This window comes from Ascaphus truei, unplaced genomic scaffold (assembly GCF_040206685.1).
Source record: "Ascaphus truei isolate aAscTru1 unplaced genomic scaffold, aAscTru1.hap1 HAP1_SCAFFOLD_733, whole genome shotgun sequence".
In the NCBI taxonomy this organism is placed as follows: domain Eukaryota; kingdom Metazoa; phylum Chordata; class Amphibia; order Anura; family Ascaphidae; genus Ascaphus; species Ascaphus truei.
This window is the reverse complement of record NW_027457068.1, coordinates 1-14801: the sequence shown is the minus strand read 5'-3', so window position 1 is coordinate 14801 and position 14801 is coordinate 1. Positions and strand designations below refer to the sequence as shown.

At 51.8% G+C, this 14801-nt stretch overlaps 1 protein-coding gene across 1 annotated transcript in view; it reads left to right on the top strand.

Annotated features, from left to right (window-relative positions):
- LOC142486093 (unconventional myosin-IXb-like) overlaps positions 1 to 3547 on the top strand; it is a 52273-nt gene extending 48726 nt beyond the window's left edge. The window contains exons 5-8 of the mRNA XM_075584751.1: positions 198 to 326; positions 1229 to 1334; positions 2414 to 2545; positions 3451 to 3547. Of these exons, the coding sequence (XP_075440866.1) occupies positions 198 to 326; positions 1229 to 1334; positions 2414 to 2545; positions 3451 to 3532 (449 nt within the window). The 3' untranslated portion in view covers positions 3533 to 3547. The remainder of the gene's footprint in view (positions 1 to 197; positions 327 to 1228; positions 1335 to 2413; positions 2546 to 3450) is intronic.
- Positions 3548 to 14801: the final 11254 nt, after the last annotated feature.

The following is a 14801-nucleotide window of genomic DNA, read 5'->3' as shown; positions in this document are numbered from 1 at the left end:
AGGTGCGTGCAGCGCAGGCAGCGTGGCCGCAGCCTAATACTTATTTTTGTGAGGAGAAAAAAAACAATATTTCCATGTATCTAAAATGTTTTCTCTGTATTTGTGCTCCGCGGATAGTGCCTATAAAAGGGTGATGGGGATCGGTCATTACAAGTCCTCTTGTTTTCTCACATGTTTTCTGTCTCCCTTCTGGACAGACCCCAGCTCTGTGAAACTGGATAATTACCCCATCCACGTCATCACTGGCATCCTGAAGCAGTGGTTGCGTGAGCTCCCGGAGCCACTCATGACCTTCGCTCAGTACAACGAGTTCCTACGAGCCGTGGGTAAGTGCAGAGAGGAAGGTAACCCTCCCTCTGAAGAGTCGCGGGGCTTAGTGACAAATTGCAGAGAGGATCTCCACTGCAGAACACGAAATCCTGGATGGGCAGGAGAGATCTACAGTACCTTTGTGCTTTATCCTATGGTGGGAGGCGTAGACTCCATTGGCCAGAGATACTTTGTCACCCTGAGGTGAAAGGGAGCGATGCCGTATGCGCCTTATTTTTGGGTCACACTCAGTGGAACATCTACTCGGTCTGTTTCATTTTAATGTTGGAGGGACAGACTCCACCGGCTAAAAGTCCCTTTTGTTTGTGTCACTGTGGAAAGGGAGATATTGCATGGGCCATAGGCCTCTTATCTCTGGGTTAGACTTGGTGACCAGAAATCCTTTCAGTCTTTGTCACTCTGCTGGTGAAGCGACAGACTCAGTGGGCCATAAGTTATGTCTGTACGTCTGTCAGCTTCAAGTTGAGGGACAGACCACATGGGCCATAGGTCTCTCCTGTTTGTCACTGTCACCCAGTGGTTGGTGTGACACACTCCATGGGCCATAGGACTATTATGTCTGCCTCTTTTTACCAGGGGTACGGACTCTGGGTCAGGCTCAGTGGGACATGGGTGCCATCTGTCTGTGCCACTGTCACCTGCAGTGGGAATGACAGGCGTCATGGTCCATAGTCCCCTTTGGTCTGTGATGCCCTGCAGTAGGAGAGTCAGACTCCAGGATCTGTGCCACACTAGACGAACAGACATTTACTTCTTTATCTCCACTAACCCTTGTAGCGCCTGAGGGGTCTGCCATGCACTGCAGAACAAGGTGTCCGGCCTCTCTAGCACTGAAGGTGTTTAGTAAACCTCTCCCACGTCTCCGTTACCCATCTATTGCTTTGCCTTCTCCCTTTAGAGCTCCCTGGGAAGCAGGAACAGCTGTGTGCCATCTACAAAGTTCTGGGACAGCTTCCCCAGGCCCATTACAACACTCTGGAGAGGCTGATCTTCCACCTTGTCAAGTAAGATGCAGGAGAGGTTGCAAACCCCTTTGTGTGATTGCAGGGGAGGATGCAGACCTGTAGTGCTCAATGTCAGTGTGCTGCTAGGAGTGTTCCTGGGCATACAGGAGCGGGCCCCAACTCTGTGTTCAAATGAGTCCCTCACTTGTCAGTGTATTGTTTTAATACACATAATATAATTTTAAATCTAAGATTTAATCAACCTAAATTCTGTGTGCATCTCCCCGGAGATAATCAGTCTGTAGACTTTCGTACACTTTTTAAATGGCTGTTTCCTCTCTTATAGACGTACGGATGAGGCCTGCATCAGAGAATTGGGGATTGTGTGTGTTATTTATTCCCAATACTGTATATATGTATTATTTATATGGCATTATATATATATATATATATATACATATACACACACACACACACACACACACACACACTTTGCCTTTAACCCTTTAACCCCAAGAGGACTTGCTAAGCAATAGCAAACCCAATGTATTGTCCCCCCCACAGACCACAGATGGAGAGAATGTATTGCTTTGCACAGGGATTCCTTCCTGTGTCTTCCTGCATATAGTGAGGTGTGGCTGTGTAACCACAGGGCATTTTCCTCATATCTGTAAGCAGTGCTGGCCGCTCAGGAATCACATTAGTTAGGAAGAATGTACAGATCCATTATAGCAAGGGTGCTCAACTCCAGTCCCGAAGCCCCCTCCCCCCCCCAACAGGTCAGGTTTTCAGGATATCCCAGCTTGAGCACAGGTGGCTCAGTCGAAGCCTCTGATAGAGCCACCTGTGCTGAAGCAGGGACTGATTGAGCCACCTGTGCTGAAGCAGGGATATCCTGAAAACCGGACTTGTTGGGGGAGCTTGAGGATGGGAGCTGAGCCCCATTGCATTATAGGGAAGTGCAGAGATGAAGAGGTGCATGTTACAGTGCTCTAATAACTGGGCAGTGAGGGTCACACCTGGAAGGCTCCGTCTGCTAAGCAGCCCTGGAAACACGGGCTCAGATAGCCCCATGCCTGCTGAGAGCCCAGCAGGGCAATGCATTGTGGGGCATTCTCTAACGCCACCCTATTTTGCAGAGTGGCTGTGATGGAAGATGCGAACCGCATGTCCTCAAATTCCTTGGCCATCATCTTCGCGCCCTGCCTCCTGCGCTGTCCAGCCAACTATGACCTACAGACCACCCTGAAGGAGGTTTCCAAAACCATCACGTAAGGTTTCGATTACTGTATGCCGGCGTTTTTTGGTAAAATCACAGCCTAATTCAGGCGCCCGCCTGTCCCTTTCCTTCCGCCCATTCAGGGCATGTTATTTATTTGCTTCGATATGAGCTGTTGAAATATTGAAGGACCGGGAAGTCAGAATGTCGCTCCCTCCCAGGCCCAGCGCAGTCTCAAAGTTACCGTCGTGATCTGCGCTGCTGCAGATTGAGACAATCAAGGGAGCAAAATACTGTTATGCGCTAAACTCGTGTAGGTTTTATTTGGGGGGGGGGGTTTCTGCCTTTAAAAGAGGTAAAATCTTCTCGAGCAATTCAGCCCGGATAGGGGCCTTGGTCGGAGGCTGCACCCATTGTAAACGGATTAAGGGAAGGGGAGTCTAGTGGTTAATTCACTGCCTTTGAAGTGGGTGTGCAGTGCCGGCACCATGTGACCACCCAAAAACTGAGATAGTAAGCTCAGAAGACAAGTTCCTGTGTCTGACGCTGCGGTGTGTAGTACCGGATAAGACGACTTTCTCGTATGATCTGCACAGTGATTCTGTCCTATCCCCGTGGGCCCTGCTGTCGCACTTCAGAGCTGTAATCTCCCGTGTTCTCATGTTTCCATAAGAAATGTTTTTGTTTTCCAGCTAATTGACCAAGTCGCAAACTAATGGTTTCCTGCCGAAGAATTCATTGGGAATACATTTGTGGGGTTTTTAAAGGGAACTTGGGGGAAATAATGAAATAAAACGGGGTGGATATTTTGAAGACTACGGTTTGCCCATCTCAGACGGGGTTAGGGATGCCACCTCTATTCACCCCTTCCTTGCCAGAGGGGTCAGGGACTTGTTATAAAGCAAGGGGTTAAGTGGAAGGCGCTGTAACCCGATTGTCCTTGTGCTTCCCCTGTAGGTGTGTGGAGATGCTGATTAAGGAGCAGATGAGAAGAAAAGTACGGGGGTTAGGGAATGATCAACTAAATCACACTAATTGAAATATTGAATTTAATAATGTCTGTTAATCGATAATTATCAATACAGGTAGGTGCAACCGTGAATGGGAGTGAATCAGGAAAAGAGGGGGGATACAATGTATTTGTATCCCTGAAGAAATTCACTTATATGCACACTCCTTAAGGAGCAGATGAGGCAGTACATACTCAAAATTAAGGAGATTGGCATGATGAAAGCAGCAGAGACACAAGTGCTGTGCAGCCTGTCCCTGCTCAAACACAACACGGTGAGTACCCCAAAAAAGCCCTGCAATGTAATGTTTCTGTGGAGGAGGCAGTCACGCAGCCCCTTCTGTGGATGAGATTCCAGACACTCACACGGGGGAGGAGGGGGGGGGGGGTTAGGGGTGGTGTCCCTCTAGATGTGGGGTCCCACACACACTCAGGGACCCCCTCCAAGATGGGATGGCGGAAACTCACATGGGGGCCCCCTCTGAGTTGGAATCCCAGAAACTCACACCCTTGCAGTTAGGGAGCTGCCCTTTAAAGTGGGAAGTTTCTCCTTGAGTCCCGGTCTAAAAGAACATATTGGAAGTTGGTGAAGTAGTGAGTCGTTGCTTCAGTGTTCAATGCTGGCTATAGAAGCATCTCCTGTATACGCCTGTATCCCCTTCCATGCACGGGAGGGGTTATACATAGATACATTTTTTTAATGAGTTAATTCTTGGGATATTTGTATGCAAAACCCGACTTCCACATCAGTATTCTGCTCCTTGAAGACAGTTTCTTTTTCTCTGACAGCCTTGGCCTGTACATTTAGGATTTATTTCTCCTTATGAAGGGATCCTGGTTTCTCCACACCGCCCTCTCCCTTGCACACCTGGAATTGCTTCTCCCGCGGTTTGGAGCACAAGTTGGGTTTCCCTGTGATAAGAGTGGAATCCAATAATACTTGTCACATATTTATTTTAGTATAGCTATCAAAGTTTAATTTGACTAAATACCAATATTACATTCATTTTTTTTTTTAGGTGGAATGCGCCCCGAAGGGATCTCCGTGTTCTAATATTCTCTGAATATATCCCAGGTAGCACACACCTCTCTATATTAATACTCGGTGAGTTATTTCTGTCTATCTCTCTGTCTATTTCTCAGTCTATGTGTCTGTCAGTCAGTCTGTCTCTGTCTGTGTGTCTGTCTGTGTCTCTCTGTGTGTCTGTCTCTCAGGCTCTCTTTGTGTGTGTCTCTGTGTGTGTGTGTGTGTGTTTGTGTCTCTCTCTCTCTGTCTCTTTCTTTCTGTCTCTCTGTGTCTCTCGCTCTGTGTGTGTGTGTGTCTCTCTCTCTGTCTCTCTCTGTGTGTGTCTCTTTCTCTCTCTGTGTCTCTCTCTCTGTGTTTCTCTTTCTCTCTCTCTGTGTCTCTTTGTGTCTCCCTCTCTCTCTGTGTCTCTCTGCGTGTGTGTGTCTCTCTCTGTGTGTGTGTGTGTCTCTCTCTCTGTCTCTCTCTGTGTGTGTCTCTTTCTCTCTCTGTGTCTCTCTCTGTGTTTCTCTTTCTCTCTCTCTGTGTCTCTTTGTGCCTCTCTCTCTCTCTCTCTGTGTGTCTCTGTGTGTGTCTCCCTCTCTCTGTGTGTGTGTTAGAATCACGGCTAGGCTCCGCCCCCTGACGCGGTACACGGCGGTGCCCGCAGCGTGCGCAGACCCCTTTCTGCGCGTGTGCGCCAGCCAACCAGAACAACTTATTTAAGGAATGAATCCATAAATAAATCAATGAATTGGGCACGTATCAATGCACACCAAGGGAGGAGAATGAAGTATCAATATATCAGAAAATATTTTAATTCCCATTCAATGTTCATACCCCTTGGATGGACTGGATCTAAGGTGAAAATCCAATACATTTCTCTTCGATTGAGGAAATTAAGTCTGTCTCCTCCCCTGGTATGTGGAGACACATGTTCCAAACCAGAGAAATTAACATTAATTATACCGCCTTGCAAACAGCTTGAGAAATGTCTGGATACTGGATGAGACAGATCATGTCTTGTGAGTTAACCGAACATGTTCAGATATCCTAGTTTTCAAGGGTCTGATTGTACGACCCACGTAACGTTTGCCGCAACCACACCAAAGTGTGTAAACGACAAAACTTGTATGACAATTAATAAAAGTTTGAATTTATAACAGTTTTTGACTGTGCGCTTTTTACTTTTTTTAAAGGTCTGGCATACTGACAGAAATTACAATGGCCGCAACAGAAAAACCCATTGGGGCTGCCACGGATATGACTACTCACTAATGGACTGAAATACACTTGGGGAAATCGATGATACAATCGTTTTAGCTTTTTGAAGACTATTCTTGGTCCTTCTTGCAGAATACGTCTAAGATCTGCATCTAGTTTTAATATGTCCCAATGGTTTTTTTATGATGGTACGGATTTGGTTAGCTTGTTTATTAAATTGTGTAATGAATAAAGGTTTCTGAAAACCCTGTTTGATGTCTTTATTGTGAGTTTTATAACAAACTAAATATTTTCTATCAGTGAATCTAGCTTGTTCAAATGCGGATTGTATATCATCCATGGCGACCATGAGGTCCGCCACCGGACAAAATCTTGTCGCCCGTGGCGATCGGGTTGTTGACCACTGTGTATTATACATATATAAAATCAATGTCAATCTCTCCTGAGCTTGTGTTGAACGGAGTACATTTATAGCATGACCCATGTCATTGTCCTGTAAGAATAAAATAAATAAATACGTTTTGCTTCACCCCTGCTCAACTCAAAAACTTAAATTTTCATAGAACCGTAGGTTTATTTCGAAAAGTACTGTGTGTGTGTGTGTTGACCTCACTAACCAAACCAAAAAAAAAAAGCCAGAACCCATTAACCAGTGTCAGGATGCCCCCTCTTAACAATTTCCAAATCAGCAATCCCGCCTGGGATCTTACCTGATCCGCAGTTCCTCAAGGTACTATACGGGAGGGGAGGTGTTCCCTACCTGTCTTCCGATGTCCCCCGTGGGAAACTTGAGTCAGATCTGGAAGAAAGCAGAATAGGTTATTTCGGTGTAGGTATAGTGCAGTTAAGATAAAACAGAGAGAGTGGGTGAGGGTGACAGACAGAGAGTGAGTGAGAGGGTGACAGAGAGAGAGAGAGGGTGGGAGAAAGGGACGGTGAGAGAGAGGGTGGGAGAGAGAGAGGGTGGGAGAGAGAGAGAGAGGGTGGGAGATAGAGAGAGGGTGGGAGAGAGAGAGAGAGGGTGGAGAGAGAGAGAGGGTGGGAGAGAGAGATGGTGGGAGAGAGAGAGAGAGAGAGAGAGAGGGTGGGAGAGAGAAAGAGAGAGGGTGGGAGAGAGAGAGAGATAGGGTGGGAGAGAGAGAGAGAGAGGGTGGGAGAGGGTGGAGGAGAGAGAGAGGATGGAGAGAGAGAGAGGGTGGGAGAGAGAGAGAGGGTGGACAGAGAGAGAGGGTGGGAGAGAGAGAGAGAGGGTTTGAGAGAGAGAGGGTGGGAGAGAGAGAGAAAGCGTGGGGGAGAGAGAGAGAGGATGGGGAGAGAGAGGGTGGGAGAGAAGGTGGGAGAGAGAGAGAGGGTGGGAGATAGAGAGAGGGAGGGTGGGAGAGAGAGAGGGTGGGAGAGAGAGAGGGTGGGAGAGAGAGAGAGGGCGGGAGAGAGAGGGTGGGCGGGAGAGAGAGGGTGGGAGAGAGGGTGGGAGAGGGTGGAGGAGAGAGGATGGGAGAGAGAGGGTGGGAGAGAGAGAGAGAGGGTGGGAGAAAGAGAGAGGGTGGGAGAGAGAGAGAGGGTTTGAGAGAGAGAGGGTGGGAGAGAGAGAAAGGGTGGGGGAGAGAGAGAGGATGGGGGAGAGAGAGAGGGTGGGGAGAGAGAGAGAGAGGGGAGAGAGAGAGGGTGGGGGAGAGAGAGAGGGTGGTTGACTGACTGGCACGTGGGTGGTTGACTGACTCACTGGGCCTGTTGGTGGCCCTGTCCCTCATTCTCTCTCTACTTCCCCCCCATTTTCTCTCCCATTGTCTCCCCCTATTCTCTCTCCCTTCCCTCCCCACCCCCATTCGCTCAATCCCCTCTATTCTCTCTCTCCCCACCCATCTCCCTCTCCCTCCCCCTCCATTCTCTCCCCCCCTCTCCCATTCTCTCTCTGACCTGGACAGACGCACACAGCCACTGACTTACAGACACTCACACAGACCTACAGACACCAACACAGACAGACCAACAAAAACACTGACCACACACAGACACCCACACAGTCACTGCTGGCCTGCACAGACACACACAGCCACTGATACACACAGCCACAGATACACACACTCCCCCCAACAAACACACTCTCCCCCCCCCCCCACACACACACACTGTCCCCGCCCCCCACACACTCTCCCCCCCACACACACACTCTCCCCCCCACACACACACACTCCCCCCCCACACACACACACTCCCCCCCCCACACACACACACTCCCCCCCCCACACACACTCCCCTCCCCCGCACACACTCTCCCCCCCCACACACATACTCTCCCTCCCCCCCCACACACACACTCACTTTCCCTCCCCCCCACACACACACTCTCCCCCCTCCCCACACACACTCCCCCCCCTCCTCCACTCTCTCTCCCCCCCCACACACTCTCCCCCCACACACACACACTCCCCACCACACACTCCCCCCACACACACACTCTCCCCCCCACACACATTCCCCCCCACACACACACACTCTCCCCCCCACACACACTCTCCCTCTCCCCACACACTCTCACTTCCCCCCCACAAACACACTCTCCCTCCCCCCTACACACACACTCACTCTTTCCCCCCCATACACACACTCTCCCCCCCCCACACACTCTCCCCCTCCCACACACACACTCTCCCCCCCACACACACACTCTCCCCCCCCACACACACACACACTCCCCCCACACACACACTTTCCCCCCCACCCCCACACTCACCCCCCCCACACACACACACACTCTCCCCCCCCCACACACACTCTCCCCCCACACACACACTCTCCCCCCACACACACACACACTCTCCCTCCCCCTGCCACACACTCTCCCCCCCCAACACACACTCCCCCCCCACACACACACACTCTCCCCCCCCCACACACACACTCTCCCTCCCCCTGCCACACACTCTCCCCCCCCCCCAACACACACTCCCCCGTCCCACACACACACTCTCCCCCACACACACACACACTATCCACCCACACACACACACTCCCCCACCAAACACTCCCCCACACACACACTCTCCCCCCCCACACACATTCCCCCCCACACACACACACTCTCCCCCCCCACACACATACACTCTCCCTCCCCCTACACACTCTCCCTTCCCCCAACACACACACACTCTCCCGCCCCCCCCCACACACACACTCACTCTTCCCCCCCCACACACACACTCTCCCCCCCCACACACACTCTCCCCCCCCACACACACACTCTCCCCCCACACACACACACTCCCCCCCACACACACACTCTCCCCCCCACACACACACTCTCACCAACCCCACACACACACACTCTCACCAACCCCACACACACACACTCTCCCCCCCACACACACTCTCTCCCCACACACACACTCCCCCCCCACACACTCCGCCCCCACACACTCCGCCCCCAAACACACTCTCCCCCCCCACACACACACTCTCCCTCCCCCCGCCACACACTCTCCCCCCCAACACACACTCTCCCCCCCACACACACACTCTCCCCCCCCACACACACACTCTCCCCCCCACACACACTCTCCCTCCCCCCCAAACACACTCTCCCTCCCCCCCCCACACACACACACTTTCCCTCCCCCCACACACACACTCTCCCTCCCCCCCCCCCACACACGCACACAAAGTGGAGTACAGCGCCGGATGTGAGTGACTGGAGGGGAAGGGGGGGGATGACAGAGGAAAGGCCTGCTTTCTGAGCCTCCCGCTGCACCAACCGCCCGCCAGCGATCGCGCACACCACCACTGCCCGCCCCCACGCCCATTTCCCGCACCAAGGAGACCGGGTGCCAAGGGAGCGCCAAGGGTGCAAGGGGGGAGCGCCAAGGGGGCAAGCGGCAAGGGGATGAGCGGCAAGGGGGTGAGCGGCAAGGGTGCGAGCAGCAATGGGGGCAAGCGGCAAGGGGGGTGAGCGCCAAGGGGGGTGAGCGCCAAGGGGGGTGAGCGGCAAGAGGGATGAGCACCAAAGGGGGTGAGCGGCAAGGGGGGTGAGCGGCAAGGGGAGTGAGCGCCAAAAGGGGAGAGCGCCAAAGGGGGTGAGTGGCAAAGGGGGTGAGCGTCCCTGTCCTGGAACTAGATTCCACATTCCTCTGTCTCTCCTTTAGTTTATGGGATTCATTTCTCCCTTGTTCAGTTGCCTGTCATTTTCCCCTGTCCCAGCAGCTTGCTGTATTAGAAATGCAACATTATTGCTACATGTTGTGGTTTCCTCAGACATTTCAGTGAGTTGCTATAGCAACCCCAGCCTTTCTCCCAAATGGGCTAGTTTGTTTTCTCCCCCTCTGCTCTGCCCACAGATGGTCTGTCCCCAGGCTATCTTGCTACCCAGAATACATTGGGACTTCCTTTCCACCATTATCACTGGCTGAGTGAGTACCTTCTGTAACTGCTCTAGTGGCAGGATTACCCTTTTCACCTGCCCTTACTACAAATCACCCACAGAGAGACATTATCCCATCACAAACATCTCTTCCACAAGTGCCTGTCTTTGTTGCCACTTTCCCTAAAATAAAGGGAAGAAAATATACAGGACTTGTTGCGTTTTGGAAAGAGAGCCAAGTTGAACCTATCTGGGCTAATCATCCTACACATGACCCTGCCTCCAGAATAGTGAAAAGGATACCGTGTGCCTTACAGACACTTACAGGAGCTGCTACTCCAGACTTTATGATAACACAGAGCAGTCTCTGCAGACTGAAAAACAGCAAGCAGCTTATACTGCAGACGCAGCTCTGCAGACAGAAAGTCCATAACACACAGAGCCTTGATTGCCTTCTCTGTCTTTTTGAGTCCACCCTCTGCACAGCTCCATAGTAAGGGATAACCATCTCACCTTACCCTGCGCACGTCCTCTTGGCCAGCGCCACCAAGGGCCACGCCACTGGACACCCGCCAGGACACCGGCAGAGCCACCAGACACCTGTGAGTACAGCTACCCCTACGCTGAACGCTGCAGGACACCGCTCAGCTTCATCTGAGACAGTCCCCCATCGCTGACACAGGTAAAAAGACCGCAATCCACACGCACTGGCTAAAGGCCTACACACACCTACAGCATGGCAGAACTCAGAGCCTCACCAGATATCACGCAGGAGAGTGACCATTAAGACACAGAGACCGCCGTGCAACTGCAACAGGCGCAGGCAGACGCAAGGCCCAAACGGACAGTCACACTGACACAAAAGGGCTGCGAAAAATATGAGGCTGACATTGACGCACACCGCGAAAAATTAGAGAAGGCCTGGGAGGACACTGATCGTGAAATAAGTAATGTCGCAAGTGCTAGCGATCAAGAAACCCAGATCAAACAAGCTATTACTCAGATTAAGTCATGATATAGACGTTACGTAACGCTGTCACAGGCATATTTCACCTATCTGACAAGAACTAACACAGAAGACAGCACGTGGGAACGCGACCTGCAAAAGGCAATTGACCTGGAGCGCGTTGGCATCGTGCAGACTGCCATCGCAGACGCTCAAAGCGATAGAAAAGAGCTCCTGGAGACCGCATCGCAGCGCTCATGCACATCCAGACACTCATCAAGGTCATCAAGATTAGCGCAATCTAACGCGTCCAGTGCAAGCACAAACGCTACCAAGGCGCGAGCTGCCGCAGAGGCCGCACGTGCCAGGGCCGAATATAGTCGGAGAGAGGCAGCCGTAAGAGCAGAAAGAGCGCGCATAGAAGAGGAGGAGCAGAACGCCATCGCTGCCAATGCCGCCGCCGCTGCTAACGCCGTCGCTGCCAACGCCGCCGCTGCTACCGCCGCCGCTGCCAATGCTGCCACTGCACGTAGAAAGGCCGAATTGGACGCGGATCTAGAAGCTCTAAGCAAAGAGGAGGACGCCGCTGCCGCCATAGCCCAAGCCGAAGTCTTAGAAGCAGCTGCGAGACAGGACGGCGGGGAGCAACCGTACAGATGGATAGCCTCAGAGGACCCAATCCAACGCACTGAAGACTACCTAAGGAGGGAGTGACTCCACAGACACCGAAGACTCGCTAGCTCTATGAAGAGAAGACGCTGTTCCTTCAGTGGGACATGCTGCCTGGGATAGCCACAGCCACAACAGTGATCCACATGCCAGCGCGCACACAGATGCACCACAACAGGCTCGCAATCCAGGTACACCCACACGGGAGAACACAGCCCCTCACACCGACAAGCAGCCACCACGCATCCATGCCAAGGAAGAGGTGACCGCACGGACCCTCCCAGCAACTACCTCAGAACGCGACCAACACGCTGATGCCTCAGGCCTGACAGACCTAGCCAAGTACATGATCCGGCTTGACCTGGTGCAAACAGGACTCATCAGCTTCGACGACTGCCCTGAGAACTACCGGACGTGGAAGTTCACATTCAAAGACGCAATCAACAGCTTGGACTTCTCAGCAAGGGAGGAGCTCAACCTGCTATTCAAGCTCCTGGGGAACGAATCCAGGGAGCGCGCGAAGAGACTTCGGGCGGCAAACGCGAACCAACCCCAAGTAGGTCTTGACCTAGTGTGGGAAAGGCTAGAAGAGTGCTACGGTAGCCCCGAAGCAGTCGAGGATTCGCTCTTCAAAAGAGTCGACAGCTTCCCCAAGATCACAACTAAAGACTACTCGAAGTTACGAGAGCTCGGGGACCTGCTGCAAGAGCTGGAGTTTGCAAGGAAAGACCATTCCTTAACAGGTCTCAACGTCTTGGACTCAGCTCGTGCAGTGAGACCCATCTTGGAAAAGCTACCCTACAACCTCCAAGAAAGATGGATTTCACAAGGCTCCAAATACAAAAGGGAGAAGCAAGTCGCCTACCCCCCATTCTCATTCTTCTTGAGCTTCATCCGCGAAGTGGCAAGGACAAGGAATGATCCCAGTTTCATCTTAGGTGTGCAAACCACACACAGTGCAAGCAGCCTGAGGAATGAGAGACCAGTGGCGAGATACGGTAATACTCAAACACCCATCTCGGTCAGAGGACGGACGTGCCCCCTACGACCCACGCGAGTCCCGGCCAGGCGGCCGTCAGGGACAAGAAACCAAGGGACCTTAACAAAGAATGCCCTATACACAAAAGGCCGCATCCGCTTAACAAGTGTATCGGATTCAGAATGAAACCCATAGAGGAGCGAAAAAACTTACTCAGGGAATGGGGAGCTTGTTTCAAATGTTGTTCTTCCACAACTTATTTATTCAAGGACTGCAAAGAAGCTATGAAATGCACAGAGTGCGACTGCGACAGGCACATAGCCGCTCTACACCCGGAAGCTATGAAGCCCAAATCAAGCAAAGCCCCTAACCCTTCGACAAAGCAGGGCGGGGAGGAAGAAGTGGGAGATACACCCCCCACGACGTCGGTAGCGTCCAAATGCACAGAGGTATGTGGAAAAGGAAGCGACGGTAGATCTTGCTCTAAAATATGTCTGGTAGCAGTGCACCCAGAGGGACAACCCCAAAGAGCTAAAAGGATGTATGCAATCATCGACGACCAGAGCAACCGATCGCTGGTCAGGTGAGAATTCTTCGACATGTTTAACATACAAGACAGCGCTTCTCCTTACACTCTCAGAACGTGCGCAGGGCGAATGGAGACTACAGGGAGAAGAGTGAATGGCTACACCATATGCTCAATAGACGGCAAAGTGAACATGCCCCTTCCCACACTCATCGAGTGCAATCACATGGCAGAAGATAGGAGCGAGATCCCCACACCAGACGTGGCGAGACACCATCCCCATCTAAAAGCTATTGCCGATCGTATCCCACCACTAGACGAAGGCGCCCAGATCATGCTGCTACTTGGCAGGGACATCATGAGAGCACATAAGATCCGCGAACAGCGAAACGGGGACCCCAACGGCCCAAGCGCTCAAAGGCTCGATCTAGGATGGGTGGTAGTGGGAGAAGTATGCATAGACAGGATACGAGGACCCGACAACGTAGACGCCTTACGAATAAACTTGTTGGAGAACGGTCGTATATCCCACTTCAAACCCTGTCCGAACCACTTCCAGGTCCACGAGAAGTTCGAGACCAAAAGGAACTATGGAGACGCGCTTGTGACAGAAAAATACCCCAATGACCTAGGGAGTACAGTGTTCCAGACAACAAAGGACGACGAAAAACAGGCGCAATCAATGGAAGATAAAGAATTCTTGAGGTTAATGGATAAGGAGCTCTTCAAGGACGAATTAGGCAGTTGGGTGGCCCCACTACCATTACGCTCGCCAAGAAGACGCCTCCCAAACAACAGAGACCACGCCATGTCTAGGCTCGTTTTGCTTCGCCGTAACCTACAAAGTAAACCGGAGACCAAGAAACACTTTGTGGCCTTCATGCAGAAAATCTTCCACAGTGACCATGCAGAGTCGGCGCCCCCACTGAGAGAAGGCGAAGAATCCTGGTACCTCCCGTCGTTGGCGTCTACCACCCCCAGAAGCCTGGCCAAATTCGAGTGGTATTTGACTCCAGTGCTCAGCATCAGGAGTCTCCCTAAACGATGTTCTCCTCACCGGGCCGGACCTGATGAACAGTCTTCTGGGAGTGTTGATCCGCTTCCGCAAGGAGCCAATCGCCATAACAGCAGACATTCAACAGATGTTCCTCTGCTTACTTGTGCGAGAAGACAACCGTAACTACCTAAGATTCCTGTGGTACCAAGATGACGACATAGAAAACAAAATCACAGAGTACCGCATGAAAGTACTGCACCGACACACTTTATTCGAGCAAATACCCGGTATGTACCTGGCAGATACCTGGAATGCGCCGCTCCTCACCTCTGGCAAGCCCCGTTGCATTTGCCTTCCCAGCCTGGGTTCATGCCTGGCTGATGGGCGGCTGATCTGTTAAATGATAATGATTAGGATTTAATAGGCTGCAATGCTTCGCGTGTCTACCAGATGGCATAAATTCATGAATTGTAATGCAGTATATATATATGTACTGTGCAGTATTGCAGCCAGCGGGAATAAAATGCTTCAATCCCTGCCGGAAAATAACTCAATGCACTCGGGCAGAAAACAGTCACAAACCTCAATACACCCGGGTATA